General features: G+C 40.5%; 1 protein-coding gene across 5 annotated transcripts in view; it reads left to right on the forward strand.

Annotated features, from left to right (window-relative positions):
* Positions 1–27,450, forward strand: part of DPP6 (dipeptidyl peptidase like 6) — a 526,589-nt gene that overhangs the window by 427,495 nt on the left and 71,644 nt on the right. For all 5 annotated transcript variants that reach the window (XM_085050257.1, XM_085050259.1, XM_085050255.1 and 2 more), the window contains exons 7-8: positions 1,591–1,672; positions 19,206–19,326. In XM_085050257.1, coding sequence (XP_084906383.1) covers positions 1,591–1,672; positions 19,206–19,326 — 203 coding nt within the window. The remainder of the gene's footprint in view (positions 1–1,590; positions 1,673–19,205; positions 19,327–27,450) is intronic.

Consider the following 27,450-nt stretch of genomic DNA (forward strand, 5'->3'; position numbering starts at 1 on the left):
AAGCATTAGGCATTCTCTCATCCATACCTTACAAAAATGACTTTAGGCTGCTCACAGATACCTTGTGGGTACAAAACATGAGAAAAAAAATATAATTTTACTTTACAGGCAGCAGCTGTGGATGACATTTTGCAGGTAGAGCCAAAAGCTATCTGGGCACTCTATGATACACTCAGGCTTGAAGTGTCAGTGCCTCAACAACCCTCTCTTGCCAAGTTCATCCCATTCATTCCCTGTTCATCCCATCTCCATCAAACCTGTCAGCTTTCCTGTGAGGGTTCCACCTGCAGGGGTCAGGGAAGGGGGAAATTGTGTCCATCAGGGTCCTCACCCTGGGTCTGCCCTGATTCCAGCTGACCTTTGATCAGTTCACAAGAAATGGCAGTTTTTTCACAGTGGAAAGATTCCACCAAATCGATTCTGAGCATTCCTCTGGCTGCTGTGTTTGGCCTTGCAGCAGCAGCAGCAGCAGCAGCAGCAGCAGCACAGAGGGAAAGTGCAGCCCTGGGAATTCCTGCCTGGCACAGCAGAGCTGGATTGTGACTGTGTGACCAGGTCCCAAAACAGGAAACAAAGAGAATTCACTTAGTGCCTGATTATTGCATTCTGTTTTGTTCTGTTTTGAAAACATGGTCTGGAAAACACTGTTTCAAAAGAAAGCCTTTTGCTTAAAGGCCAGGCAGGATTTGGCTCTTTTCTCTGGTTTTTGGGGATGTTGGCCTCAAATTGCCTTGTTATTCCTGTCTGTAGACCAGTGATGATAATACTTTTTCAAGCAGTTTGAGATCTTCTAATGAGGCATATTTTACACAGGCTTTATTAGCATTCTTGTTTGTAGGATATTACAATACACAGGGTTGTAGCTACGTGACTTCAGAATATGTAATGTAATTATTTGTGCTGAGTCCAAATACAGTTAAGGCAATGGTATCTGTGCTGGGATAAATGACATTATGCTGCCCTGACATTTACCAAAAAAGCCTCCTTTTTCTATATTGCATTTGCTGTGTGTCGCTTATGCTCTGCTACAAAACGAAGGTAACAGATGAAAGAACAAGAAAAGCATTTTGATTTTATTTTTTTAAAAAATTATTTTGTATTTATAGGAGCTTTTCCCTGTAAAGCCAGGCTTCATATCAGTTGTTGTAGAGTTGCTAATCTCTTCTGCCATCGTGTTCAAAAGAAAATTAAGAGTCAAAAAAGCCATTGGGTGAGGAGATGAAATTATATTTTTCTTGTGGCAATAGGATACAAAGATATAATTATTGTTTATCCTTTGTGAATATTTTCAGTGTTGATACATGCAATTAAATTATTTGCTATTGCTGAACTAATTCTTAAGGTTTAGGCAAGTCAGCACTGGAACTAACATATTTTGCTTCTAATTAATAAGAAACAGAAATTGCCACTTAAGTGATTGATTGTACCAACACTTGCTAGTGGTATAGTGTTTACCTTTCTGTTAAAAAAGTCCATTGAAATCTGGCTGAAAGGCATCCTCCAAGTCCATGGTGTACTTCCAAAGCAGGTGGGCAGCAGCTTAAACAAGGGCATTTCTGAAGCTGAAATCTTATTTTTCTCTTTTCACAGGGATCCCCAGAATTTGTATCCCCCTGAAGTCAGCAATGCAAAGCTTCAGTATGCTGGTTGGGGTCCAAAAGGGCAACAGCTGGTAAGGGAAAAAACAAGTGTGTAAATGCATTTAGAGACTATGCTGCTATTGTTTGGAAATAAAGAAATAATGATTCTTTTTTTAATAGTTTATTGAAATCTGTGTGGTAGCTTCCAGCATTTTTATGGGGATTTTTCTATCATGTAATTTATTTATAAAATTCCCAAATATATCCATTCACTGCAAAATAATCGTGTCTAAAAATGCAGAGAGAGAGAGAACACTTTATGAAAGCTTTTTGAGGATGCACCTGCTTCTCCCTATGTTGGACACACGACAGATTATAGAGATAATAGACAGTTTGATTTATTTAGCATCTCATTGCTTCACAAGGGCATCTTCAGAGTTGCAAACTTGGCACTGGGGATATGTTAATATTAGCAGCTCAGTTTGGAGAATGCATCTCTCTAGAGCAGAGTTTGCCCTGAATTTGCCCAGTGGTTGTTTGCAAAATAGACAGAATTAGAAGTGCATCCTGGAAAGTTTTCAGAGCTGCTTAAAAAAACCCAACCACACCACTTGTCAGGGATTCATTATATTCCATGGGGCTATTCATGCAACAATCTTAAAATCTCCAGTATTCCACCCCTCAGCCACTGCCATCCTGGATGTGCCCATTTTTCAGAGCATGTATTTCCTGGCCAGATCCCCCTGGCTTCATTTCCTGGTGCAAATCCAATATTAAGTTTTTCCATATTCCAAGCACTCTCTTTGCACTGTAACAAGAAAGGAAAAAGTGGTAGTGTCTTTTTTGATATGGAAGCTTTATACCAAGAAATGAGCTTTGAAAGCTCATTATGAGAGAAAATCTGGCATATGTCTCCTGTTCCCAGACCTCTCCTGGGGACTGTTTGTCTGTGTCCTTAACTAGATTGTTTTAAATTCTGTGATGTAAAAAACAGCAATAGGAGACATTATAATTGCCAGTCTGAAAATCAGGTTGGAGAAAACATAGCAGATGCAGGAACAGGAAAGTCTTTCCTCTGCTCCATCAGGAAAATCATGTTTGAGAGAGTCATGGACCACAAATCTGATCAGAGAGGAGATGCAGCAGCCTTTTCCTCTGTGCAAAAAGGCTGCTGAGGAGCTGTTTGTTTTCACTGCACACATGTTTGTGCCCCACTTTCATCCTCTAACGTGTGCCTTTCCAAATTCCTCACATTGCTGCCCAAGAGGTCACTGCTTAGCAGTTTCTACCAATTCACAGTGACTGGGGTCTGATCTGACTCAGCTCTTCCCTTCTTCTGGCCAACTGATGATAATGTGCAATCAGCTGATAACACACTTTGTTCAAAACTGGAACCACAGGATGGTTTGGGTTGGAAGGGACCTTGCACATCATGTTGTTCCAATCCCCCCACCATGTGTAGGGAATACCTTTAGGACATAGCAAAGAGAACCAAAACATTTTAAACATTTTTTCCCTCACTGTTCACCAGCTCTACTTTAGGTCTAACAGAGTTCCATGCTGTGTAACAAAAACTACATCTGCTAATTAAAAGCTAATATGGAGTTACATTAGTCATGTTCTCCACCCCACAAGTGAATTTTCCTCCCTGTTAAAGACCTGGAGCCACAGCTTATTACTGACTCACATCCATATTCACTTTACCAAGCTGAAGGGGTGTACCTAATTTCCACCTTGGAAATAAGATCCAATGAGATCTTGTACCAAAGTCAAGATGACAAATTTACTGCCTCCATTGCCTTCTCTACCAGTGTAAAATAACCACACAGATAGGAAAAATATTCATATCAAAATAGACAAATTATGTCTACAACAGGTCAGTATATACAGCCCAGGAGAAGAAAAGTCTTCTTTACTCCCAGCTTTATCATTTAATGCTGAAGTAGCTGATACCAATTTCCACCATATTTTATTAAGAATTTTACAGTGAAAACTCAAAGCCCTAAGAATTCCTGAAGACATAAATTTTGTACATGTTCCTTCTGTGGGATACATGCTATATGTATATATTTTAGGTACCTTTAAAAATCCCTGTAGTTGTTGAATTCTATGTGAATCTTGGACTTTCCCTTCCCTTCCCTTCCCTTCCCTTCCCAATATGAAAGTTATTGGCCCTTAATTGAGTTATATTCCCTGTTCTTGCATTTGGAATCAGGCTAAGTGAGGAGCAGCTCATTGGTAGTATAAGAATTATCTTTTCATACTTCTAACATATGTGCATTTCTGCCCTTTTCTTTGCCATTCATTTACCTTGAAACAAAATTATAGCTGTAGTTTATAAAATAAGCATGCTTTTACATGCATCAATATAATCTTTTAAAATGTAATAATCAGTAGAGAATTAAAAAAAAAGGCTTTTAAAATAATAATAATAAAAAAACCTACAAGCATTATAAATGAAATCTAGAAATATACCACTTTCACTGTTCTGCAATTCAGGACTAATTGGGTTAGTCAGAATATAATTGCCAGTGAAATTCATGTCAGCTTCTGTGGAGACAACATCAAATGCAAAGACAGAGAAAAATTAAAGTCTAATAAAATCTGTTAATAGGAATGTGTTTTCTGAACTTACATTGAGTGGTGTTGCAGGAAAAAAGAGGGAAAATATGTTGAGTGGGAGGGAAAAGAGTAAGTGGGAAGCACAAGTCAGCTCCTCTGGTTCCAGGAGGTTCCTGAGGGTGTTTTTTGGGTGATCCCACAGCAGAAATAAGGGACCTAAGTGTGTGTCAGCCCTGGAGCCTCAATCCAATTTCTTGCTGCATCTCCCAGGAAAGGTGGGAGTGAAGGGCAAGTGGGTTTTGCATCACCTTGAAGATACCCCAATTTTCAGGAAATAAAAAAGTCTTCCCCTTGAAATCTGCTGGTTTGTTCTTTTTTGGCAACACAAAGGAGAGGCAAGGCAGGAGAGTAAGAGGGCTTGCTTCCAAAATTTTTATCCTCTTTGTAGCCTCTATTTCATCCTTCCTAGGGGAACTTTGGGTTGCTGTGCCTGACCTCTTTCTCTTTTGCATGTCTAATCATTCAAAAAAAGAAGCAAATCTGAAGCAGAAGGAGCCCGAATGATCTGCATTCTCTGCGATTAAAAATATAGTGGAATATTCCCAGCAGCAATTTTCTATTTATCTTGCTTTATTTTGTCCTTTCTCATTAAATTATATGCCAATTTTTTAGATGATTAACTCCTCAGAGCATGGTTCTTGACTTCTTACTAGCCTGCAGAATGCCACACATGCCAGCTGAGCTGTTTAAATAATGGCAGACACTGGATCAGAGAAAACCTGTCAGATCAGAATGCAAAAAAGCTCTCACTCCTGGCATCTCAGAAAAATGCTTCAGCTTTTCTCTGATCTCAGCCAAAGTCTTGACAAATTAAGTCTCACAAAGCTGTTGGAGGAATGGAGGCCCTCACCAGAGTGAGCTCCAGAGTCATTAGAAAGAGAGCCACTAATTTCAATGCAAGAGGGAAAACATTCCCTAAATCTGGCTGTTAATAAAGGGCTCATTCCTCTCATTTGTCCTGCAGCATGAGTCATCATTTATGCCTTTATGGAATAAGTGGAAAACACTGTGAACTTGGAACAGCCGTGTGATGTATTCACTATTGGTGGGTGTAAATGACTATGCAAAATGCCTGTGGGAAAAATCCATCCTCTCCAGGGTGCACCTGACAGCCCAAAGTCACACTTAGTATTCAGTTTCATCAGCCCACTGGCCTTCAGCATGGTGCTTGGTGTTTTTTTAGCGAACAGGCTGTACTATTCTCAGTTTGTGTGATACTTTCCAGCAAAATGAGGCTGTGGGTGGCATGACAGGACTGCAAAAAAAGTGTTCATCTGTACCTTTGTCCTGTTCTGGGTGTGCTTATCTGCACAAGAATCTTCACTCCTTAGATTTCTTCTCTTTTTCTGATCATGCCATCTATGACTCAACAGCTACCCACTTCTGATTTTGCCACCAAAAAAAAAATAAAACCCGTCTGTTAATTGATCTTATTGGAATATTTTACCAGTTTCATCGTGTTCCATCTCCTGTTCCAAAGCTCTGCCCACATGCCAAGAGCTCACATAATGCTCCCGTGGTACATTTGCCCCCAAAGTATCTAAGGAAGTGTTAAGAGTGCCTGTGATCCTAACTCAGCTTGACAAAACTTGTGTGGCTGACAGGCTCAGACCTGTCTGTTTATCAAGGAAAGCAAAAGCAGTGGGAAGAGGTTTCCTTTGCTGTTTTGCTTGGCAGCACAGCTGAAGTCAGGGAGTGCTTCAGGAGCAAGAGGCTGTCCATTGCTGCATGTCCATAGCTGAGGTGCTCAAGGAATCCAATAAAGCCAAAGCTTTCAGGAGGCATTTATCAGAGTTATCCCAAAATGAGCACATCCTGGCTCAAAGTATTTGCATCAAGGACAAGCTGGCAATATCCATGGGCCCTACTGCTGAAGGGAAGGAGGAAGCAGGAGCCTGCTCTAATAAAATGCACTGAATATTTGTCTGCCTAGGCAGCACTAAATACAGTTCACAGGAGCTCTTAAACTCCAATTTCAAAAGCAGAAGCACTTCTGCTGTGCTGCTATTTTCTTTTGTTTTTTTTCAAAATCAGAATCTGTAACAGTCCTGACAGATATTAATGGTAATGGTGACACATCAGATGCTGGGGGAAGAAGTTCTGCACAACTTAAAAGGCAGCACTTACAATTCTAAAAAAATCTCTCTCATAGATCATAGCATTTATTCTTCTACAAAGAGAAGTATTTTTTTTTAAGGTTCTCCTGACCAGTCAGCCTGTTACTGTTTACACTGTTAAGTACCAAAAATATACAGAAAGAGGATTTGGGCTGGTGGAAGTTTGGGATGCCCTGGCACTTACTGCAGCCCCACAGAAGGGTCAAAACAGGTTTTTCCTGCATTCATAGGCAACAAGCCTTTTTCAGTGTCAACTCTTTTTGGAGCAGGGACTAACTCTCATTCCTGTAGATTGTGCTGCAATCAAGTTTATAATTTGTTCTAAGGTAACAGAAGCTAAGTTTCACAGCAGGAGCAGAAGATGCAATAAGAAATCTCTATTTCAGGGAAATGCAAATGCCAGGAAAAAAAAAGGAGGATTGATTCTTTCAGCCCCTACCATGTTAGCAGTTTGCAGGTGCCTTCAAACAGTGAATGCTCATGCTGGTAAACAGCTTATTGTCATTAATATTGCTGTTTAAAAAAGTGCAATATGATTAAGAGAAACATTGGATTTTTTTATTATATAAAACATTTGAATGGTAAGTCCTGCTGCACAGGACCAGAACCTATCCATCTCACTTACCTGTTTTTTTGTAATGCTGTAGTACAATGTTTTGCCAGCTAGGATAACTGGATGCAAAAAAAGCAGGTTAAGTGATGACACCTGGAACTAAACTGGAGTGACTCCTCTAATTAGAAGTTTTTTCTTTGCATGAATTTGTGCCTGTCATGCCAGCTTAGTTCCAGGCAGAAGGGCTGCACAGATATCAAGGGAAGAGGACCATTTTCACAGGAGGCACTGAATCATCTGCTGTTGTTCCTATTCCAGCAGGGCTTTTGAACTGCTCGGCGTATAATTGCTGTAGGTCTATTTGTCTCTACCATTCTCTCACAGATTTTTGCATCATTATTTTCAAGCTGCTGTTCTCTCACCTTTTCTTTTTGCAATGACACCTGAATCAATATTTAGCTGTGGTCTGCTGTGTGCAATTATTCTGGCTTGCTTATCTTGCTAGTGGCAAGGAAGAAAACCTCTGCCCTGTTTCTCTCTCCCCCCATCCCCAATGTCTATGTAAGCCCTGTTTATGCATGGTGAGGGATATTCAGGCAAGTTTTAACATGGTCCCTGCATTCTGGAAAAGCAACAATTTCAGCATAATAATGTGCCATCTCTTCCTCATCCCCTTCTCCAGTGTCAGAATATGAAATTTTGGGGGTATATTTCAGTAAGATATATTACACAGACACTGAGCACCTGAGGTTTTGGTTTGTTTTGTTTGTTGATTTCTTTTTTTTTTATTTTTTTTTTGCCTTTGATACGTTCTCTTTGGTTACAGTGGTAGCAGTGTCCTATTTTTAACTTTTCACATCCTTGTCATTCCTTTGGCACCCCTGGGCTTGATGTTGGGTCCTCATTCCCCAAAGGGAGGCTTTGGCACAGTCAGTGTGATGTTCTTTGCTGAGAAATGATCACATCTCTTCCCCTCTCAGCATCCTTGGTACTGCATCTTCATCAGGTGGCAAAAGGGCAAGATATTTAAGGTAATTGATGATGTTGCAATAAATGTTACTGAAGGAAGATATAGGAGACTTTATTTTAAATAAGATGTTGCTCTTTTTGTGGGCGTGAAAGATTTCAGAGGGAAAAATTAAATTGATTATTTGCCATAGAAGTTTTACCAAGGAATCAGAAAGTAACTGCCTTTAGACCCAAATATGAGACATAGGATGATGCAGGCATTTCCCCTGGGGGTGAGACTGCCATGGGCTTCCTCTGTGGTTTTTTTATATGTCACTTTGTTTTTTTGGTGAAGTTACAGCAATATATTCCTACCTTAAAGTGGACTTAGAGAATTCATACATTAAATATTGCAGACATTCACAGCCTGCATTAAGGAAGCTGAGTGTGTACTCACAAGAAATGCATATATCCATGGATTTGCTGGCTTAGAGAAACTCACCATGTTGTTCCTCTGTAAGGAAAGTACTGAATTCTTTTCCTTTATATGTTACTACATTTCTTTACCTGCTACTATACAATATTCCTTGCAGTAAAACACTCCAGCATTGGGTCAGTTCCACTGAAAATAATCCCTTCCTATTACAGAAATTCCTTGAATTCCAATTGAGATTTATGGATATTGAACAATTCTTTTTGTTAAGAGTAGTTTTCACTTCAGAGATCTAACTGCTAGAAGTATCTTTTTGCACAAGTGCTCCTGGCATCTTACAAAGCAGTGCTTTGGGAGTGATGTCCATTGAAATGTGTGCTCATGGAAAGTGTTGTTCTTGAAAGCTGCTGGTTTGTGCCATGAAAAGAGTTGCCTTTGGATTGAGATAGCAGTCCTTGCTGACAGTGGGCTGAAGTGACACATACTAGGTGCCACAAGCAGGACAAAGCAGTGCCACCCAAGGGATGTTCCACCTTGGATTGTGGTGCTGGTCTCTCCTTCCCAGGAAGAGCCATTCATCAGACATGGAAAACGTCAGGAACAATCCTGCTAGCTCTACTCCTCACCTGCTGGAATAGGTGTGGAGGGTAATTAAGAGGAATATTGCACTGGCTGGCTCACTGTCCAAGGTCAGATGTGCACCAGGAGGAATCCTGAATCCCCAGTGCCAGTTTCTTTCTGCTGACACAAATAGTCTCTGTGCTCTTCTTAGTCAGGTATTCTTTCTGTAATGCAATAAAGTGTTTTAAATGAAACACTGTATCATCTCACATTAAATAATCTAATTTATAGTGATGGCCTACATAACCATCAGTGATATTAGGTTACAGAATACAAGATAATCCATCAAGCAGAACTTAAAAGCAGAATCAGAGTTCCATACTAAATGGTACATTTACTACTACATTCTTTTATATAACAAGGCAGTTATAAATTAAAATAACCCCATTAGAACACAGGGCAATGAAATACAAGCAGACATGATTCTCTTTGTTGAGGTGAAACAAACCCTCTTTTCTTCCCCTGAAGAACAGAAAATAGGACAGCACGTTTTCCTTGAAACATATCTTTTTAAATCTCCAGAATCATGATAATTGTTTATTTGGCTGTGCTTTGGCAGATTCTAGGTGTGATTAGAATCTGTACGTGTTGTGGTCTAACCTGCTCACAGAATACAAATGGAAATTCACTGCATTTGTAATGTGATGTCAAAAATGTAAAAAAGCTTGTAGAAACCCGATAAGAATATTAATCCACTGTAGGACTTGAGCGGGGAGAATCAAGAGGAAAAAAAATCTCTGCTGTACCAAATTTAAAAGGAAAAATTTTGGGAATGTGTCTCCATATCATAGAAATCTGTACTTACTTCTATATGGGACTTTATCTCAAGTATTAGTTTTGACAATTTTGGATTGTCTAAAGGCATCTAAACCCACAAGATCTTAAAAACTCTACTGATTTCCTGAGAGAATCCAAGTGAGATGTTGCCAAGCAAGTTTCTGAACAGGCCAAAGTCTTCTCTCCTGAATTCCAGGGCTTAATGCTTTTTTTGCCATATTTCCTCTTGTGATGCTGAATTTCACCACTCCATGGTGTATGCAGCCTCTGCTGCTCCCAGCTTTCATCTTCTCCTGCAATTTCTCCTAGTTTGAAAGTCTGAGGTCCAGCTGAGCATCTCCCTTTGTCAGCTCCTTCATCACCTGTGTCAGGACAATGTCATCAATGCCTTCCACAGACCTCCTGGATAATTTTGCTCACACTGTTGACCCTCCAGGAGATAAAGGTTAAGGTCCATGAGGATCAGGGTGTTTGAATGTGAGGCTTCTTTCATTTATATGAAGATGGGCACATCTACTTTTTCTTGGCCAACAGGTTGGTATCAGATCTTCCCACTGCTCCTTTCCTTCCTCCACCCAAACTCACATCCTACAAGGTGATCACCTTCCCCAGCCCCAGAGAGAAGTCACCTCCAGACCTGGAGAGCTACATCCCCTATGGGGAATCCTTAGGACACTTTTCAGGAGCTCTGCACACTGTTCACAGATATAGGAAATATTTCTTTATTTGAAGACATGAAGGAAAGATTTCCCATTCTCTCTGACATTTTAGTCGTTTTGCTGATCATGTGATGAAAGCAAAATTAAGGTCTTAATGATTATTTGACAAGGTATATTGGCAGTTTCTGAGCTATATGGCTAAAATCAGGAGATTTGCATGATTTACTGGTGATGACTCTTCTACACTTCCTTTACCAAACATGCAATCAAGTCCACTGAAGGCAGCAGATTTTTTGTTTGACTTTTACAGTAATTCCGGTGATTTCCCTTGCACAAACAGCTGCATTTCCTTTCATTGTGTTGATTTCCATGCAGCTAAGCTTTTGCACCACTGGAATCACATGTGTTCAAGTCTTCCATCCCCAGTGAGAAGTCATGAATTTTGGTTTGATGTGTTCATGGATCACCATGATTCTTACACACATCAATCTGCACTACTGTATTCTCTAGCTGTAGTTGTCTCCTGGGGTTTTTTTCTGCTTCTCTATCCTGGAAGCTTCCCTGCAGAATTATTTCAAACAGGTGTAGTCCTTATTTTAATGTAAACATCACCTTTGCCTCTGTCTGGGCAAGATAAAGTTGAATTAAACAAAGCTTTATCTCTTCAGAAACTGCTATGTCTTCTAAATCCCTGGTGTCTTAAGGAGTTAGGTTCTTACTTTGAATTAAAAGAAAGATAAACCCTGGTATGAAAAACTGAAACTGTAGCCTTTTCTGTCAATTATTTATTAAGATGTGATTCTCTGCAATGTGCTGATTGTGAGGAAAGGTTTCATTGTTTCATCACTGGTCTTAATAATGACGTTTTCATTTTGTGAAGAAAAAAAGTTGATTTAAAAATTCCTTATCTCACTCCTCCATCATAATTGCCATCTGTCTCTTTCCTAAATTATTAACATGAACCAATTGAGGAGGAAATGAAAATATTTTGAAGTTTTTTTGTCTTGTATCTTTTTTATCACCTGCTATCAAACCATATTTAAATGGCAACAAGAAAAATCTAATTAAAATACTAGATCTTATTATGCAAGCTCACTGGTGAGGAGCAGTTTACGGCTTTATTACCCTTTTTGAAGAACTGATAAGAGTTGGTGTAATCACATCATATGCATTAGGAAAAACACTAATGACAGAATACATTAATGCCAGCTATTTGACAATCAAAGTTTGCATTTTATGAGACTCAAAAGAAGAAATTGGCAGAGCATACATTAAATAATGCATAATCAATCAGCAACAAGCTTTAGAGCTGATTTTGAATTGATCACACATTTTTTCTGCCCAAGTTGATGCGAGAGCAATAACTGCAAAATGCCAAGACCTTTCCGGTAGGATGCTCGTCACACTTCCTCGGTATCACGAAATGAAAACACAATTATTGCATCTGCTTCGAGATGCTACATGGGTGAGGATGGGCCCATGCTAATTCTGTGTGGTACAAACAGGTTTTGACTTGAACAAACAGCAGGGAATCTCTCTCTGTCTGAAGCTTTTCATTTTCACAGTCCTCAGCTTCCAGGTTTCATCTGGCAGCGTGAAAACAAAACTGGCTCAAGAAGGGATAGCTCCAAAATACTTGGATGGAATTACAGAGCACTAGAAACTGTTGAAAAAAGGGAGAGATCTTTCTGTATGTGCATTTCCAGGAGGGGTTGATCACGATCAGAACTACTTGTGACATTTCCAAACCTCATTTACACGCTGTGACTCTGTTACAGACCTCAGCCAGCTACTTAGCATATAAATAAAGACTTAATACTTTTCTACTTCCTGAACATATTGGTAAGATAAATCTGTGTATTTTCCAGAGACTTTCCAATCAATGAGATGAATAACACCATATAAATATGTAGATAATATACAGTTCAGCACAAAACATTCCTATCATTGAAACTCAAAAGAAGATGGATAGGAGTTAGACTATTCTTAGGAAGTATCTTATGCTGAAAAGTTAAAAAAAGTCCATGATTAAAGGGATTTTAAATCCCCTAGTGGAATTACTGTGTTGGGTTGCCCACCAAGCTGCTCTATCACTCCTTCTTCCCAACAGGGCTGGGGGAGAAAATTCTATGAAAATGTCATGGGTGGAGTTAAGGACAGGGGGATTTCTCACCAGTTACCATCAGGGCAAAAGAGACTCAACTTAGGGAGATGAATTTGATAATTTGCATTTATTGTAACAGGCTGGGACAGTGAGAAATGAAACAAAACTAGACACACCTTCCCTTCCTACCCCTCCTTCTCCACTGACCATGGTGTCTGCAGGGCTGTTTCTATCTCATTTTCTAGCTCCTCTCACTTACATACAAAACCAGCATTTTTACCCTTTCAGAAAAACATTTTCACAAATGCACTAGCAGTGTCCCAGATGGGCTCAGCTTTGACCAGTGGCAAGTCTATCACTTTTCACAGATTTTTTTTTTTTTACTGACTCTGCAAAATAAATACAAGCATGTCTGAGAGATGCATAAAGTTTTAAAATTATTCTGTTTCTTTTTTTATTTTTCAAACTATGCTCCCAGGTAAACTGTTTTTCCAACAAAAGGGCAGAAAGAGAAAAAATAACAGAATGTTTTACATTAAAAACAGGAAACTATGAAGTACATCATGTTGGATGAAGAGAGAATAGAGTGTTGATTTGTAGTTCTATTTCCCCACTCACTGTGTCTTCCATTTTTTGCCTGGTTTTTTTAGGCCTCAAAGGAAGCTTGAACAGATTTTGAATTTAAAGCAGGGTTTTGTGGTTTAACCCCAGCCAGCAGCCAAGCCCCACACAGCTGCTTGCTCCAGTGGGATCAGGAAGAGAACCAGAAGAGTAAAATCCAGAGCACTCGTGGGTGGAGATAAAGACAGTTTAATAGGGAAAGCAGAAGCTGTGCACACAAGCAAAGCAAAACAAGGAATTAATTCACTGCTTCCCATGGCTGGGCAGTGTTCAGCCATCTCCAGGAGAGCAGGGCTCCATCCTGTGTATCAGTGACTTGGGAAGACAAAAGCCATGGCTCTGAAAATCCCCCCCTTCCTCCTTCTTCCTTCCCACTTTACACACTCATCATGATACCTTGTGGTCTGGAATGTCCCTTTGGACAGCTGGGGTCACCTGTCCTGGCTGTGTCTCCTCCCAAATTCTCAGGCACCCCCAGCCTCCTGGCCAGTGTGGCAGTGCAAAGAGCAGAACAATCCTCAGCTCTGTGTAAGCCTTGCTCAGCAATAACAAAAATATCTCCGGATTATCAACCCTGTGCTCAGCCCAAACCCAAAACACATCCCCATAGCAGCTACTGGGAAGAAATTTAACTCTACCCCAGCCAAACCCAGCACAATGTGTCAAGGAAAGGCTTTGTGCCACTCTGTACATGAACAACCATTCTTGTTGATCAAACTTTCCATGTCAAAGGGCCGACCTTTCCATGTTATCTCTTCTCTCACAGATAAATCCTGTGGGCTTGCCTTGCAGTGAGTAAAAGGTGCCTTTTAATGTGTAGGAAACATTTACACTTCTCAATGTGCTAATAATTTAAAGTAATAAGCATCCAGGCATTAACTTTATGCTAAATTTGAGTGATGCAGCTCATTCAGTTGACAAGTTATAAGTCAGAAATTGTGGGGTAAAGAGAACATAAACTTAGAATGCCACCCTACATTTGGAAAATAAATAGGAGCAGTAAAAATGCAGATTAGTGCACATGAATTTATTTTCTTTTGATCTATAGGGAAATAGGAATTTCACACACCTCTTTGGCTGGAAGGAAAGTGGGTTGAGCATCTGTAAAAGGAGATGTAGTTTTCACCTGCTCAAAATCTTTGGTCATTGTGACTTTTTTAGTCTTAAAATCTTAAAGACTATTTTAAGTCTTAATAGTCTTTCATTATATTCCTGAAAAGAATCCATAAATTCATCCATTTAAAAGTACCAATATTTTAATTACCACAGCATAATTACTGAATACCACTCTGGGTCAGATTGGTAAAGAGCATTCTTTTAGAAGCCCTTAAGCAGTTGCAAAAACATTTTGCACAAATCCTCCCTGAATCAATCAGTGTTGTTAAGGCTCTTGTATGTTTGAAGTGAATTAAGTTTAATTTGTCGTTAGATCAAATATTTACTCTACTGTATAAATTTGTCTTACTGAATACTTAATCTTTGACTTTTCTTCCTGTCTCAGGCTTCTGATCCAATCAGTCTCATATTTTTTTTCCTCCAATTTTAGTTGTGTCAGGCAGGGATGTCAAATGGTTTGAAGTAATCAATGCTAGCAGCAGTTCCAAAGAGGCAGAGATTTCTCCCCAGACCACAGGAGTTAGTGGTGTGTTGATACCTGAGGCTAAAGGGTTATATCTGAAAGTGTCAAGTGACATCCTGAGCCACAGAAAGCCAACAGCAAAATCTCCATTGATTTTTATTATCCTGGGATTAAGTGAATGCATTTGAAAAACCCCAAACTTTATCTTAATCCCTTCAGATGTTCCAGTTATTTTTGAGTGTTTAATCTTTTTGGGCATCTGTTAAAATATCCAGCAGAAAGAGAGGTCTTCTTCTAGATCCAGTGGCAAGAAGTTCCATGTGTTAATTCTGATTTCTTTAGGAAAAATATTCTAGGTTTCATTGGTTTGCCTGTTGTTTTGGAGAAATAAAATGTTGAAAATGTATTTTTCCTTTTTTTTGTGTCCTGTTCACTAGCATTTAAAACTTACCTCTTCCTTATTTATTCTGTAGAGTTTGCAATTTCTTCTATCTATGTATGGATGTTCCCATTCTTCTTACTTCTTTCAGAACATCTTCTCTTTCCTCTACACTGAATGGCTCATGATAAAAATGGACATGGTATTCAACACAGGGACCTTCCTGACTTAGCACAGGTTGATTTCCCATGCCATGAGTTGTGTTCAGTGTTGGGTTTTAAGGCACATGTATTGCAAGGATGTCTGGGGTAGAGTCGTGCTCAGAAATGCACACCAGAAGAGAAGACAGCAGAAATTTGGGCTCTGCTCTTTGTCTCCTGTACAGAGAGGCATAAAACTGAGCTTGATCCCTTCTGTCATCATTTTAAATTTGTCTAGGAGTGCTATGCAAAGCTGGCATAAAATAATGTGAAAGTGATGTCTGTACATATTTTTGCTATTTTTCCTTACTAAAATTTCTTAACCTCTAATTAGCTGACAGGATTGATCATTTGATAGAAAACACTGCTTTGATGCCATAAAATCAAAACAGTAAAAAATGTTACACAGGTATTTCACAATAATTTCAAATATGTTTCTAACATGGGATGTGAAGTAATCCAAAGACATTTCTTTCTTGATGAATAACAGAAGTCCAAAAGCTTTTTCTTAATTTATAAGATACATTACACAGAAATCTTCCTTGTGCTGCTTCAGTTATCTTTTATCTTGATTATGGTTGACATTTTTAGGGTACAAGGCACTGTAGTTTGGAGGATAATTTTTAAATCTCCATGAGGTGCTGCAGTTTGGCTCTGAATTATATGGGAAGTTTGAAGTCAGAGCACTATATTATTTTTCCACTGCAGCTACCAAATGCCTCACACAGCTTAATGAGTGCAATGAAGCTTTGAAAGACCAAACAGTGAAGATGGAAAACATTGCAATGCTTTAAAAAAGGAAGGGTGGGAACAGGTTGTCAATCCACCTTCTTTATTTTTCCTGTAAACTCATATAACATTGAATACAATATAAAATATTGCAAACCTTATTTTGCTGGAAGAATCTGGGCAAGGGAAGGGTTGCATCACTTGAATAAATCCACTTAATAGTGTGCATGTCACAGAAGAGTTCTCACCCAAGCACCCCCAGCACGTTTAGCACTCAGACACAGAGATTTGCCTTTTTTTGGACCCAGAATATCTTATTCTGCTTTGTCTTCACAATTTTTATGCACATTTAAGCTTCAACAACCTCCCCATATGCAGATTAGCTAAGACATAAAATTCTTCACTTGAAATCCTTTATCTGGCTCCTCTGTTCACTAGAATTCAAGGTAGGAAAGAGAATGTAGTATCTTCCACAATGTATTTTTTTACTTTCAAAACCTATTAATTGAATGAAGCTCTTCTTAGTTCAAAAGGAAGAAGAGCAAGCTACAGTTTCAGTAATAATCTTTACCTTTAGGCAAACCTGCTATAACTCCTGCCAAAATTAAATTAAGTTATATACTTTCTTCTGGAATCTTTCCAGCTCATCTTTGGCTGAAACATATACTGTAATAGGATGTGAAACAGAAAATGAAAGCAAATATTTTTCCCAATTCTGTCTTTTAATAACATGAGAAATTGCATCCTAGTATCGTGGTAAAGATACATAACATTTATTCCAATATCTTCAAGTGTATAAAAACCTATCTGTATACGTCTACTAAATTATATTAACAGTTTGCATTTCAGTCTAAACAGCTTACTGATACATCTTTTCATCTTGAATAGTTTAAAAATATATTAGAGACAGGGATGGGAAGAAGAATAAAGCCCCCATAATCCGAGGTGAAAGGGTCAGTGACCTGCCACACCTCCTAGACACACACACAGACCTATGGAACTGGATGGGATCCACCCAAGGGTACTGTGGGAGCTGCCAGAAGTGCTCACTGGCACAATTTCCATCATTTACCAGCAGTCCTGGCTAACTGGGGAGGGCTCAGTTCACTGGAGGTTAGCAAAAGTGACGCCCATCTACAAAAATGGCCAATGGTGTGAGGTTCAACAAGACTAAGTGCTGGGTCCTGCATTTGGATCACAGCCACCCAGGCAGTGCTACAGGCTGGGGACAGAGTGGCTGGAAAGAGGCCCTGCAGGAAAGGACCTGGGGGTGCTGATCAACAGCAGCTGAACATGAGCCAGCTGTGCCCAGGTGGCCAGGAAGGCCAATGACATCCTGGGCTGTATCAGCAATAGTGTGGCCAGCAGGACCAGGGCAGTGGTTGTCCCCCTGTACTGGGCACTGGTGAGGCTGCACCTCAAACCCTGTGTTCAGTTCCCTCAGTACAAGAGAAATATTGAGGTGATGGATCATGTCCAGAGAAGGGCAACAGAGCTGGGGAAGGGTGTGGAGTTCCAATCTTATGAGGAGTGGCTGAGGGATCTGGGATTGTTTAGCCTGGAGAAAAGGAGGCTCAGGGGAGACCTAATCACTCTCCACAACCAGCTGGAAGGAGGTTGTAACAAGGTGGGGGTCAGTCTCTTTTCCCAAGGAGCAATTGATAAGAGGAAATAGCCTCAAGTTGTGCAAGGGAGGTTTAGATTGGATTCTAAGAGCAATTCCTTCACAGAAAGGGCTGTCAAGCACTGGAACAGGCTGCCCAGGGCAGTGGTGGAGTCACCATCCCTGGAGGTATTTAAAAGGTGTGTAGATGTGGCACTGAGGGACATGGTTTGGTGGTGGCCTTGGTAGTGCTGGGTTAATGGTTGGACTCAGTGGTCTTAAAATCATAGAATGGTTTGGGTGGGACCTTAAAGACCTTAAGGGTCTTTTCCAACCAAGTAATTCTATGATTCTATGGTTCTCCTTAGAGCAGGATGTGTTTCATTTTGGGGTGAGGGGACAGGACCTGTGTTATCAATGACAAAGGAACACAGAACAAAGCATTTAACCACGTGATAAAGACTGATGCCATGGAACAATATTATTATTATTAATGATTTGCTAAAATTTTACTTCCTGATCAGCATTTAAACATGTAAATAAAGAGTCTGATTCACAGGAACATTTAATAGCAGTAGATCTAACAACTCTCTTAAACAAATTTGCTTTAAGAAAAAATAAAAGGCTTATTTGGGAGTCCTGTGTTAGACTGCTTTCCGGACAATCGTGAATTGAATTTTTTATGATTGGTAAGAGTTTATTATTTCTAAATTCCTCTCCAATATGTATTTGTTTTCCCACAGACAGCACCAGCTGTGTGAGCAGGTGTTTGCAGAGCCAGGCATAGGTTCCTAATGTCAATCCTTGGTGTGAGTCTTCCCTTGTCCTCCCAAGGAACTCTGAGCTCCTGGGACATTTTGATCACTTAATCTTTCAGCAACCTGAATCCACTACATTTTTACAAAAGGAGGGGAAATGCTCCCAGAGATGGTCTGGAGGTTATGGGCAGCTGGGCCCATGCTGGCAGGGAGGTGAGACCCCAGGGATGCCTTTGTCCCACCCACCTTGTCCCTGTGGGAAGGTGACCTGGCTGGGGACAGGGGCAGAGTGGGAGGTCTGTCACACTCCTCTGGGTCCTTGGAGCACATACTCCTGCTCCCAGCTGGAACAGCAACCTCTCTCTGCTCAGCTGGCCAAGGTGGTATCATCACTTACACCATCCCTATTCTATAGCAAGAGTTGTCTCCTTGGATCTGCATTAAAAATGAGATTCAGATTTGTTTCAAAGATTTCTGGCTGTGTTTTAAGGAGGCAGGAGCAGTTGGAAAAAAGCAAGAAGCCATTTCAGTAGCCAGCTCAGTCACCACATAACATCAGCATCAGCTCTACAAACTGCCACTGTGCCCTGGACCACTTCTTCAAAATCCTGAGTGATGGCATCCTTCATCTCATGCCCTCTAACTGAACTGTTCAATTTCTGAAATGAAGACAGGAGTGAGACAAATAAAGCTTGTATCAAAGCACCAAGGCTTCAGTTTGTGTAAATTAGCATCTTTCTATTAGCTGATGGCATTGGAAGCAAGCTGTGGAAATCCCTTTTTTTTGACAAAAGATGCCATAAAACTGTGATATGTGATTTTGTGCTGCCAATTACTGTAAAAGCAAAATGCAACATTTTGTGCTGGAGCCACTGCTTAATGCTGTTCTCTTTTTCTTTTTTTTTTTTTCCCTTCAAATCAGATATTTATCTTTGAGAATAACATCTATTACTGTGCCCATGTGGGGAAACAAGCCATCCGAGTGGTCTCCACAGGAAAGGAAGGTGTTATTTTCAATGGGCTCAGCGACTGGCTCTATGAAGGTAGGACACAACATTTAGGGCAGCAGTTAGTTATGAGTTGAAGTTACACTCTAGAATTACAGAACTTGCTGGAATTAGACAACCCAGCACTGCCTTTCTGGGCACTGGTGGACCACGGAGCTGAAAATCTGCTGTTCTAACAGTTGCCTGATGTTCTGGACTGGAAATAATGTGAAATGATGTAAGAATTCTGTTTTCAGGCTGTTTTCTTTCCCTCAGTCCAAAGGTAATAAATCACTGGGCTTTAATGAACAGAACTGCTTCATTATTTAATGGCACCTGCAATCACTCATAGATGTGCCAGTTTTCAAATCACAGAAAAGGACAGAAATGGGGAGGAAAAGGGATTTTACTTTAAAGGAAAAAGCGAGGAAACAATTTTACTTGATTAGCTGTTTTCCACAGAACTAGGTGGGCCTTGGAAGCTGCCCAGATCTTGCCACCTAGAAAAAATTCTCAAAGCAGACCCCAGTAAGTGGTTTTTTTCCCGTGAAAATGGACCTGACAGGGTGGAGGGTCATCTCTGGAGCACTGCTTTACTTTGATCCTTTCAGCTGGCAAATGGCCATTGAGGTGCCTGTGAGCAGCTGCTTGAACAGCAATCTCAGCTACTCACTAGCTTAGGAAAGGAGCCCCATAACCCCCAGTTCTTTTGGGGGTTGTTGGGGGCTTTTAAGCTAATATATCAGAATAAAAATTTTAATACACAAAAATATATATATATATATATATATACATATACACACAAAACAGGCATACAATATGCATCTGTCTCTGTTGCTGACTGATGCTGCTGCCAGCAGTTCTTCCTTCCCACAAGGATCCTGCCTTTGGGACCTGGCAATGTCTTTTTCCAGTGACAGAACTTCCCTCTAAAGTCACACTTTCTCCCACAGGTCCCAGCATAGTCCCAAGGTTTTCTTACCTCTGCAGAGAGAAAGTTTCCAGATAAATCTATAACTGTGTCCTGTTGTCTGCTTCCAGTTTCCTTGAGGCTTAATAGAACAGAATAGTTTGCAAAATGCCATTAATAGGTAATTGGTGTAAAAGTAGGAATCACTACCTGCATTTTTCTATATTACAGCTAGACTGAGGTCACTGGATTAAAAAAATGAGGGAATTAAAAAAGTTTGCCCCTCCCAAAGAAGCTGATCCCATAAATCAGTGTACAAATTCATCAAACACACAAGTGGAAAAATCTGATAGGGGTTTATTATTTTTGATAATCAAATATATGTTTCTACTGTAATACAGCATATTTGCAAGTAAATGCCCTCCCTGTGCTGTGAAACACTTTGTTACCAGAGAAGTGGCTAAGAAGTTACAAAATGCTAATTTTCTTTCTCTTCATTTATTAATTTGCTGATGATGTTGTGGGCAGGCCTGTTTGACTCTGCAGGTCAAATGTGCCTACTACTACTACCCATATTTTGCTGATAAACATCCTTTAGTACCTCAGGTCTTCTCACAGAGTCTCTCACACAGCATCATGCTGAGAGGAGTTTGTCAAGCCTGTGAACTCAGAGCACACCAGCAAGCCCAGGATGACACTTGTTTTGCTGACACACATTTTTATTCAATTACAGCATTGCTCAGGCAATTTCTTGGCTGACATTGACTTTCAGGCTTGCCCTCTATAATGAATTTGCTTGTTAACTTTATGTTAATGTGCTAGGGTAAGAAATGAATGTGTGATTGAGGACAGTCTGGTTATCCCAAGCCATGGTCTGTAATATGTGAGGCACGAGGCAGATTAGGACCACTGATCCTGCTGTTCACCGGGAGTGTGTTTGGAAAAAATTAGGATTTGGAAATGTCACTTTGTGTCCAAATACAGTTTATATTGAAGTAAATAATTCTCTTATTCTGCAAGCAAGGAGTAGAAGGTCCCATTGGAAACCTTGATTTAACCATTCCCAAGTAATAGCAATCCAAAATCAAATGCAGAGCTGAACTGTGTGAGCCAAGCTCCTTCTCTTGTCATCACTTTTGCAATCCACATGGAGGCAAACCTGGGACTGGAGTCAGGACTGAGGACTTGTGCTAGATGCTTGAACAAGCTGTGGGGCTGTGGTGTTGGATGGGTCTGCAGCATCCAGATGCCAGCTGTCTACATGCATGGATGGATGGAGCAGGAGCCAGAAGAAGTTGGATATTGCATGGGGGTGAATGGATAAGGACAACTGAGAGATGAGCAACACCTCCCCAGAGGAGTCCAAGGGAATCCAGGTGTTGTTGCCAGTGAGGCTGAAGCTTTAACTTGGGATGCTCTGCCAACACACTCCAGAGCCTTTGTTTTCCCAAAGTCTCTCCTTTTCTTGGATGCCACCTCTTCAGTGGGATAAACTTGGACACTTTAAACCCAAACCTACCTGACTGGAAATGCTTGAAAACTTGGCAAAGACTGACAAGTACCACCTCAAGCCTGGTTTTCCTCCTCAGCCATTCCTGCCGTGGTTTGTAGCCGAGCTGGGTGGGATGCTCAGACCTGTGTTTGTTTGCTCTGCTGCTGCCTCAGTGAGCTACCAAGATGAGCACTGAGCATATGCAGAAATCTCCTTCCATCTGTGCATCCAGCTCCAGCAGATAGTCTGCAAAGGAGCTGCGAGAATCAGGATCACAGGGAGTTCAGCACACTCCTCCTCCCTGCCATGCTCTTTTTGTGGCTGAGGTTCTGTGACCCCTGGCAGAGCCTCCTCTCTGTGTTACACTGACAGCTCACAACATGCTTCTCACTTCCCCTAAATGCAGCACACACAACATGAAACTTGATGTTTTCTATTTGAGGAAGATGACTTTTAACGACTTTTATCTGCCTAGCAAGAGCACACCAACAACAATCCCCCTCTGCCCTTTCTGAGAGCTCTCACCACAGGGAGCTCTGCAGATGGCAACCCAGCAGTGCCACCCTTTGGGGTAACTCGTGACACTCCACATGGGAGGCAAACCCGGAGGGGACACTTTTCTTCATAATGCCATTGCTTTTGTCACGACAGAATAGATGCACTGTACTATTAATCACTGGTTTTTCCTAAGTCCAGAAGCACAGCGGATTTAGAGTAAATTTGACAGGCTTTTTTCCCTGGAAAAATGCAGAAGTTCATTTCGATTCAAGTTAAGCTCTGCTTTTGTAAATCTGCCAAAGGAGAAAAAATTTCTTCGAGGTATTTATGCTGATCTGTAGACTTTTGATAATATAGTGAAAAACATTTCAAATCAATCAGAGCTTAATCTACTTAGTGCATTTAGCTGGAAGGTTATAGATTGATACATAGATTACTGGAACATGAAAGCATAGATTAAACACGGGGTTTATTACTAAAATAAGCATTGACAATGTTTTCATAGTCTGACTTAACATTTTCAGAGCTATGCCTGATAGATGCTTGTACTAAAATCGAGTGATATCCTATAAAAGAGAGTTTTAAGTTCCACAGCTGAAATCAGCTACACATTTAAATGCATAGCAGCAGCAAAGAATGGTTTTTATTTCAGTTTGCTGTATGATCATTGTTGGTTTGAGAATATGTTTTAGCAACGATAAGTCTTACAGATAATTTTAAAGCAAGTGCTGTTATAGCAAAAAAGGGTTTCCAAAGCAGTAGGATAAGAGTATTTATATGATCTGTATACAAGTAGTAATTTCTTAAAAATAATTTACATTTTAATAGTAAGTTGCAGGTAAATTTAATTTCACTGAAACACTTTTTTTAGAGCATTAATTAGAGAAATTAATTCTGTCATGGTGTAATTATCTTAATTTGCCACCAAGCACTTGGAGAGGCTGTTCAGATGCTGTGAGGAAGGGTGGCAGCAAGGCACTCTGATGGAGGTCACCTCTGTGATTCTGTTAAGTGACAAAGAGAAGGCTGAGGTGTTGCAGTTTGGGAGTTTGTTGATTTGGGGATTGTGAGATGCTGACTCCTGGGGAATGGGGCAGTAGGATTTCCCTCCATGGCACGTTGCTGCCAGAGCAGGAATATCCCAGCAGGATAATTCAGGGTCCCTTTAGCAGGACAGTGACCTTCTCTGGGCTATAAACTCCTGGTGTGGTCTCCTCTGAATAAGTCTGTGTTCACAGATAAAAGTGGATAACTTCTGGAATTATGCTCTGAGTGCATGCTTGGAAATCATGGGGGAGCAGGATGTGACACAGTGGTGTGTGCTACTGTCACTGGTGGGGGGGAAGGAAGGATTTTCACCTATAGATGGTCCTATGGTGTGCATGAAGTGTAAAACTGGGTGTGAAACTTGCTGTATGTGTCTCCAGAGGTAAGACTAGAAGCTAGAAAAACATAGGAACTATTTTGCAGCTTGGTCTGTGGGGCATATTTTTAGGTATTAGGGATTTGGTAAGACCTAAACTTGAGTTCAAAAGAATTGAAATAAAAAGTAAGAATTGCATGTGAGTTACTCCCTTATCTCATGTCACTGTCAGAGGATCAGAGGTTGTCTCTAAATTTGTGAGTTTCTAAATCTCAAGATCATCTCAAAGTGAGAATCCCCATTCCAGACTTTGTCCCAAAACCATGGCTGTGATGCCCCATGTGGATCTCTCCTCATCCTCACGTCAGCGGGAAGCACTCCTGGCAGCCAAGCCCCAGCCCAGCTCCCACAACACACATTTAAACCTCTTTGTAGTATCAGCTTTACTCAGCCATCCTTTCAAGCTGATACTCTGCTTTGTTGAGCTTAGTGCACAGCGCTGTTGCTGAGTTTCTTTTTTGGCTAGGAACCAGGAGGAGGAGGAGGCAAAAAAGGGCTCTTTTTCTGAGATGACTCCTGTGCCTTATTAATCTTCATTTTGTCTGCGTCTTGCGTGATCACCAGCAGATCCTCTTGTGTGACTTCGCAGTGACACCTGGTGGGAGAGGCCAGGATGTCATCGTCATTAAGACAATGAAACTGCAGAAATTTTTGCTGCAAGATCTAGGAAAAGCTCCCAATTTCCCCTCACATGCATTTCCCTGAAACTCATTCTGAGCTTATGGGAACTAGACATCCAAAGCCATTGGCTGATTCATGCTAATAGTGCCTCTGTTCCTTTTGTACACTTTATAAAGAGAGGGAAGAGAACACAGTAATAAAGAAAAATCTTTTCCATAATTTAATCAGCACCTCACAAAAAATATCAGAGGGTATATTTAGAACATGTATGACTGGTCTCGGAAGTGCAGCGCCTGGCAGGAGCTGCCAAATCAAATATCAGTTATTTTGAGCAGTACCCTTTATGCCTATAGCATTTCAAGCAAGTGAAGTAGACATATTTCTTACATTTAGAAATATTAATTCTGTTTCCCTGGAAGTGGTCTTAGTACTGGGAAAACACTCAGTAAGTCTGCTGAAGCAGTGCCTCACCTACCTCATCTGTGTGCTCAATTTTTCATTGTATAACAAGAGAATGCTGAACTTCTGCTTAGAAAAAGGAACTTTGATGGCTAAATTATACCTGAAATTGAAAAGAAACATTCATAATTAGGCTGAAAGCAAGTATGTCCTAAAGTTCCTGCTTAGTGCCACCAGAGAAGGAGATGACATATCCTCATATTTCACAGGCAGGGCTAACCTTTCCCAGTAATTAGAAGCTCCAAAACCTGGTGGGGGAGAATGAGATGAAGAATTAGACTGACTCATCACTGCATTTTTTAAGATACTCTGGATAAATAAATCTCTTGCCATGCAAAAGCCATTGCTGCAGACAGTAAAAGAAACCAGCCTTAATGGGGCTACAAATTATTCCATTTTGGCAAGATATGTGAAGAATCATAGAGACAGAGCATACAGATTTTACTTGGTTTTAAAGAACTTTCACATTTTCAGTCACAAAGAAAATATTCCATGGACATGGGTAAATTTGCAGCTCTTCACAGCTGCTGTGGGGTAAAGGGAATTTGGGAAACACTTGGAACTGGGAAATGACACCAGATAGTGCCAGAAATGCAAGTTTAAAACTATTAGATTACCCTCAAGTATGTGCTGATGTTTTTCAGGCTTTCATGGGGGAAGCTGCATGGAATTTGTTCCCTCATTTGTGTGCTTGTTCAGGTGAGGTAGCAAAAGCACTGTGGTGCTTCAGTGCCATTGCCACTACAGTAAAACAGGAAGTTTTCCTCTGTTCTGCATTTCAGATGTCATTCAGTGTTGCCCATTCAGTCCATGCAGCTGCTGAGCAGCACCTGGGGTTCTACAAGTCCCAGTCAGCCACTCTTTAGCTGCCTATTGAAGGTGACTATATTTCTGTGCCTTTTTATGTGCACACTCATTTATAGCAAATGTGCATAAAATGTGCCCAGTTTAGCTGCAGGCAAATGGTGAAGAGCAGCTCTTTACCTCAGCCATGGGTTTGAAGTGGATGTTTCCAGCACACATAATTCTGTTGCAAGGAAGATGAGCTAGATGCCATTTTATTTTGCCACATTCATGTTAAAGCAAAGGGAAAGAGAGTCTTAAATTTCACCAGATGATGTCATGAAAGGTTCTGTAGGAGTTCCCTCAGCTCCTTGCTTGGGCAGAGTTTCCCCTGTCCCAGGGAAGCTCCTGTTACAGATTTCATCATCAGGAATAAGCTTCTGCCCCCTCTCAGCTGGGAGAGATCAGGGGAAATGGAGCCACTTAAAATGCACATTGTGAATGCCTGCCTAGAAATCAGCAAGCTCCTGAGAACTTTAAAATGTGCTGTTACCTGGACTGGCTTCAAAATCCAGCACCGCACCAGGAGAAACCCTGCCAGCCTAGCCCAGTCTTTAACCTTCCCTTCCTGCAGAAGGTTGCTTGGAAGGAGGATGCCAGCCAAAATCAACACCTGTCATCCTCTAATTTTTGGATCACCATCATTCAGGCTTCAGGATGGCTTTTGGAAGGAAAAGAGAATATTATTTACTGTGGTCAGTGATCTCCTTGGGGCAGTGGAAGGAAGCCAGTGGTTCATCCTGATGTTGCTGTTCTGCCAGCAGCTGCCAGTGCCTTAAGAGGTGCTCAGTGAGTGAATTCGGTTTTATTTGCCCTGAAGCCCTGGATAGGTAACACAAAATATGTTTTGTATCACTAGAGTCAAATATTTCCAAAAAATGGTGTATTGTGAGTTGTATAACACAGCTATTGTGGTTTTCTGCTTGCACTCCGGTTCTATTTCTCTGCACCAATTTTATTACAGTGGCCTTGGGTTAAATTGCCTATTGGAGAGCTGTGTCCTCATTTTCTGATTATGCTGATATTTTTAATAACTAATTAGTGTACTAGCACTTTAAATATTGCAGAACAGACTCTGACCCATGTCACGCTAAGTTGAAGTCTGGAATAGCTCCATGGAAGCTAATCGTGGTGCTCTGGATCTGCACCAGGACTCTGAATGAGAGGGTCTTGCTGTAATATCCATGCTTTACATCCATCCACTATCAGGGTTTCAGAGGAAATATCTTAAACTGATATTATTCCCAGAAAACAAAGAGTGGCATGTTAGAGATTATTTTCAAATACAGTCAAATTTAAAAGCTGTGCTTTTCCTCCTTTTTCCTCCATAGAATAATTTCTGTGGTTTGATAGTATAAAACACAGAAAATGTGTTTAGGTGATCAGGTTCACTGTGTAAAACAAAAATGCATCATTTCTATGCTGGCAGAATTGAGCCTGGGGGCTGTGACAAGTGTAAGAGTCTTCCAGGCTGTAGAATGTTGTAAGAGATTAAAAGAATTTAATTAATTTGTACAAAAATGTTGTACAGTATTACAGGGTGGAAATATAGCTGTTAGGGCATGTTTCCCAGGGGTACTGTAGGGATCTCTGTCCTGGGGGATTTTTAAGAGTGAATTAAACAGATTTTTGTCATGGGTTGTTGAGATAAACATCAATCCTATTTCAGTGAAAGGAGGGGATTAGATGAGTTCTTTGCACTTCTTCTAGATCTAAAATTTTATGATTTGATGTATAGTTTTGATGTCTTTTTCTGATATCTTTGCAGTTAGACATTTTGGCTCTGAGGTTACAAAGAATGCCTGTTTTTATACACAACAGGGTAAATACACATGAACTGCTAGTACAAGATGGGTGTAGGGAATGGAGCTCTCTATCTTGATAAATTTATATGTGCCTCATTATTTCCCTGAGGAAAATTGGTAATTTTCTTCT

The sequence above is a fragment of the Lichenostomus cassidix genome, chromosome 2 (assembly GCF_008360975.1).
Source record: "Lichenostomus cassidix isolate B80296 chromosome 2, HeHo_3.0, whole genome shotgun sequence".
Taxonomy (NCBI): Eukaryota; Metazoa; Chordata; class Aves; order Passeriformes; family Meliphagidae; genus Lichenostomus; species Lichenostomus cassidix.